At 43.6% G+C, this 5,051-nt stretch overlaps 1 protein-coding gene across 4 annotated transcripts in view; it reads left to right on the forward strand.

The window, feature by feature from the left end:
• Positions 1–1,603: 1,603 nt before the first annotated feature.
• Positions 1,604–5,051, forward strand: part of ncln (nicalin) — a 14,796-nt gene continuing 11,348 nt past the window's right edge. For all 4 annotated transcript variants that reach the window (XM_030784957.1, XM_030784958.1, XM_030784959.1 and 1 more), the window contains exons 1-3: positions 1,604–1,852; positions 2,811–3,001; positions 4,679–4,823. In XM_030784957.1, the coding sequence (XP_030640817.1) occupies positions 1,678–1,852; positions 2,811–3,001; positions 4,679–4,823 (511 nt within the window). In that variant the 5' untranslated portion in view covers positions 1,604–1,677. The remainder of the gene's footprint in view (positions 1,853–2,810; positions 3,002–4,678; positions 4,824–5,051) is intronic.

A 5,051-nucleotide genomic window follows, 5' to 3' on the forward strand; every position in this document is an offset into this window, starting at 1 on the left:
GTGTGTGTGTGTGTGTTTCTCAAACGTGAAGGAACACAATGATCCATTGAAAGGGCTATTTTTAAAAATGGTGCAATAGCCTTAGAAAGTCCGTCCTCTGTTTCAGACAACGCCACATGAAAAGAACATCCCGAAAGAACCCTTTCAAACCACAAGTAAGTTTGCAAAGCAGTTCTGTTGGATATCCAGAACATCTGGTTAGATGAATCATCAAATCTTAATTGGTTTAATCAGCAGTGGTGGTGATGCATTGAACATAATATCTGAGATGTCTGGACGGGCCTTTCCGTTTGATTCTCAGTACATTTCTAACACTCCCAGTGTCCCTTTGGAATCAACTTCTTAATTCACCCTGTTGATTCTTTACTCCGTCTCTTGGTCGCACATTGTAAGGGAAAACCTGCCTTATATTTAGCGGAAGTAACAGCGCCCCCCCCCCCCCCCCCCCCTTTAAGTAGGTACGATGTCCGAAGGTCATTCATCTTCTGTCTAATGGAGCAGTGTGTCTAAGACGGAGATAGAAATTACTTGATATCATTAGACTGCCTCTTCGGCTGCATATATCACAGTCAGAGATGGACAGAGTTACAGCGCTGCTGGTACTGCTGTGCTAAGAGCACTATGGTAACATTACGTCCTGAAATTAGATTAGATTGAACTTTATTGTCATTGTGCAGAGTACAGGTACAAAGCCAAAGAAATGCAGTAGCATCTAAATTGCTCTGTTTTCCAGTGCATTTATTAGCACTATAAAAAATGCACGCTTTACTTCCATCATGACACAATAAATGTTATCACAACGGTAGCGGATACATTTACGCAAGATCTCATGAACGCACGAAGTCATTAAGCGGCTGCGCGATATTCGGTTTAACAAATGTCTCGCCTAATGAAGGACTGCCCCCTGGTGGCTAAATAATGACACGTCACAATAAGGCTCGAGGTGTAAAGAAAAATGGTATGTATAGTGATTTCTTGAATTTCACCCTTTACGCCTCGTCTCTACTTCTCTTCAGATGTCATTAATTTGCCTGATTATCTATTACTGTTTGCGCGCCGATTCATTATTCGTTACATGGTCAACCTATGATTGAATCCTTAGACTTCTGCTAGGTCCGTGTTAAAGAATATTTAGTTTAAATAGTCACATTTTTCGTATTGCTTTGGTTTGACGTGTTTCTCTCTCTCTCTCCATCTCCCATCGGGATGTAAATGTCCCTGCCTATTAACTAAACACACTGTATAAAAGTTCAGTGCACAGCACCATGCCCAACAATGCAATAGAGCGTCCAAACAATGAAAGGGTGACTAATCTCGTTGAAAACAATCTTTGTTTAAACATGGTGGTGTATATTTTCGCCTGAAGGACCCTTGCATTAAAAAAAACACACTATTAATCGTTGCCACCGTAGGACATCATCGGGTTTTTCGTACTCATATAATAAGTGTCACCCACATTAAGACAGCAATATCGTTGTGTACCCCAGTTCAGTTGCTCATGTGGTCACACGGGTTAGTCGTCTAACAAAGTTGCCAGCAGAAAATTCACCGAGGCCCCTTAACAGCCAGCCGTTAGCTGGCTACAGAGAAGTGTGGAGTCCTGATAGCACATCGACGTTGGTCTTATCCTTCCGTGTTTTTCCCCCGTCAATATTAATCTACATCATTAATTTCAACATGTTTGAAGAAGCAAGCGAGGTGTTTGACAACATGTTTAAGTCGTCTTTCCCGCTGACTTTCATTGTGTTTTTACCGGCCGTGTTGATTCTGGTGTCTCCGCTTCCAGCAGAAGCGGCTCATGAGTTTACAGTATACCGCATGCAGCAGTACGATCTGCAGGGACAGCCTTATGGTACGACTATGTCCATCATTATTCTCTAATTTCCCTTGTTCTCTTTAACAGTGTGCTCCATTTTCGTGTTAAAATTAGCTTGCCACAGGTGTAGGAGGTCATAACTGCAAGTTCTCAATACCTTCTGCCATGCATGTTGACTTGTCAACCGTGTCATTTAGCTAAAAGGCTAACTGCGTTGACCCAGCTAACATATTCTGCTCGCAGCGAACCGTGTCTTCTCTGTCCTGTGTTTCTTTGCTAAATCGTTTTCATATATTAAATAAGGTACTTGTCTAGAGTCGTGTTTAGCCGACGAGCTCACCATGGTGCTGCGCCGGGGTTCGGACCTATCAACTTGCAGTGTTAGACCTTTAGGAAGGTGCAAGTCAATGAATGAAAAGTGATCAAACGGTTAGCGTTTAGCAGGCTAACTCTTTAGCAGGCTGCTTTGACATTTCCTATTGGTCTTAGCCACTTAGCATGCTACCAATGACAGAAGACTCACATGAATCGTCTGTAGCGTGTAGTGTCATAGCATCGGCTTTCATTGAATACTCCAAGGTCAGTAATTTGAGAAATATATCGCTAGCCGTGACAACTCCCAGCCGTTCCCAAGCCTGTTGAATCCTCAAAGTACCTCACTGTATTAGTAGCATTTCTGTACCCACGAAAATAAGAAACTATGCCAAACTGCCCGCACTTGTCTCTCATGGGAAAGCTAAATAAATCACATCTATGCATTATATTTTGTAGTATGGAAATACGTGTGCCTCACAGATGTAAAGCTGCAGGTGAAATTATACAGTGTACTAACCAAAATATTGTTAGCATAGGTAACTATACTTAATTAGTAATTAATTAGTAATCAGGCTTGTATTATCTCTATGACACCGCTTGTGTCTTGTTAGACTTCAAACCACTTTTGTATCACAGTTATTGTAACCATGATAAATGTTCTGATTTCTGTGTGGTTCAGGCTCCAGAAATGCCATTCTGAACACTGAAGCCCGCACAGTGGAAGCAGAGGTGCTGGGACGTCGCTGTGTGTTGATGCGATTGGTCGATTTCTCTTATGAGAAATATCAGAAGGCGCTGAGACAGTCCGCGGGGGCGGTGGTTATTATCCTGCCCAAAAATGTCTCCACTATGCCTCAGGACATAGTGCAGGTAAGAACACCACGCCTCCATCTCTGACCCATACAGTAGACGCTCTCTGTCACACAGTTAACACCTCAGAGATGCACCTGTGCACTCAGGCCTGGACTCCAGTGAAAACATCACTCAGGCCTGGACTCCAGTGAAAACATCACTCAGGCCTGGACTCCAGTGAAAACATAACTCACGCTTGGACTCCAGTGAAAACATCACACTGTCAAATCTGTCTTTGACGATACCTCAGGCAAATGAGAGACAGAGGTGGGGTCGTGTTCAGGGTTAGCAGTAGGTCAGAGTTGACAGTTAACAGTTTGGCATGCTTTCAGAAAAGGCCAGAACTGTGTTGGCCAAGACCTATATTTTTTTTTAATTTAAAATAATTTTTGAATGTGAAATACTTTTTCAGCAGTAGGAATTAGGGATGCACCGATCTAACTTTTTCAGTCCCGATATCAATACCGATACCTGGGCTTTGAGTATCGGCCGATACAGAGTAGCGATCCGATATCAGTGTTTAATTAATAAGCTGTGTGCCCCACTGTGTGGAACAGCCTGGGATCATTCTTTTATGTGTAATGCAACATCAGGCTTGACTTAAACATTGCTTTCCTAATTTTGTAAAACAAAATGTAACAAAACAAACACACATATATGAAGGTACTGAACTGTTATTTATTATTACAATAATAAGTAATTTTGCACCAGCAGCTGAATTCGAGAACCTATTCTCTTATTTTTGTCGCTTTCACACTGGGAAGTTCCTCACACCTTTACAATGCACCCAACAGAGCTCCCTGCTTCTTCGAATCGTCCCCTTTTTGTGGTTGAAGTCGTCACGTTCTTTGGCATGAAGCCTCTGGAGGTGCTCTGCCCTGTCCACATTAACCCGGATTAATTTGAAAATGCACTTTGCTAATCTGTCTTCAGTTACAGATCCTCATACTGTACAGTGCACATGCACTGCTCCAGCTGAGAAGACGGGCTTTGCTGTATTTGTTGTGCTTAAGACATTTCTGTTTGTTGCTTTGTATTTGCTGTGCTAAACGACCGCAGCAGCGGTTCGAACCCTGTGTGAAGCGGTTATTTTGGACGCAACCTGGGCGACAAGTAGTTGCTGGGACAACTTGGTAATGGCGTAACGACAAACACTATGGCGTTTCGGCATTTCGGCGTTTTTGGTGTGCACGTAGAACATTTGGAAAACGGCACGAAAAACGAGAATAGAACTGAGCTGAATAAATCGGCCCCGTTGTCGCCGATACCTGATCCAGCTGTTTGAGTCAGTATCGGACCGATATGTGATATCAGTATCGGATCGGTGCATCCCTAGTAGGAATAATCAGGTGAATCAGATATTTATCAGAAAAGCGTTGACGACACACCTCTCAGGAAGAGAAAGCAGGTCTGTAAATTGTGTGATGTGACGTGCGGGTATCACTCTCCATCTGTGCTGGCTGTGAACTTGTTCAGCCAGATTTTCCTGGTCAGGGACACCCCCCCACCCCCACAGCAGACTCAGTTAAACCACCATGTCACATAGCAACAGTGCGTTCCGCTCCTACGGAGCGCGGCCAGGGTAGCCACAAACCACAGCGACTGTGTGACCGTGCGTTTGACCTCTGGTTCAGAAATGATCCAATAAGGGTCGTTTTAACATATTAACATACGTGTTGACTTTCAATTCTTCAGCAGTTTATGGAGCTGGAGCCAGAGTTTGTTACCACGGAGACCATCGTCCCTGTTTACTTTGCTCTGGAGGATGATGAGCTGCTGTCTATCTACGCTCAGACCCAGGCCTCCTCTTCCTCACAGGGCTCTTCATCAGCAGCCGAAGGTCTGCCACCTCTGAATGACCTTCCTATTCTATGTCCATTCACTCATATTTACACTCCGTCTGTTATACTGTAAATGTCTGTTATACTGTAAATGTCTTATACTGTGAGCCATGGTCCAGAACACGTGTGAGTGTGTGTGTGTATGTGTGTGTGTGTGTGTGTGTGTGTGTGTGTGTGTGTGTGTGTGTGTGTGTTTTTAAAGTAGGACTGTGATTTCTCATGGTTAT

Source organism: Chanos chanos, chromosome 9, assembly GCF_902362185.1.
Source record: "Chanos chanos chromosome 9, fChaCha1.1, whole genome shotgun sequence".
In the NCBI taxonomy this organism is placed as follows: Eukaryota; Metazoa; Chordata; class Actinopteri; order Gonorynchiformes; family Chanidae; genus Chanos; species Chanos chanos.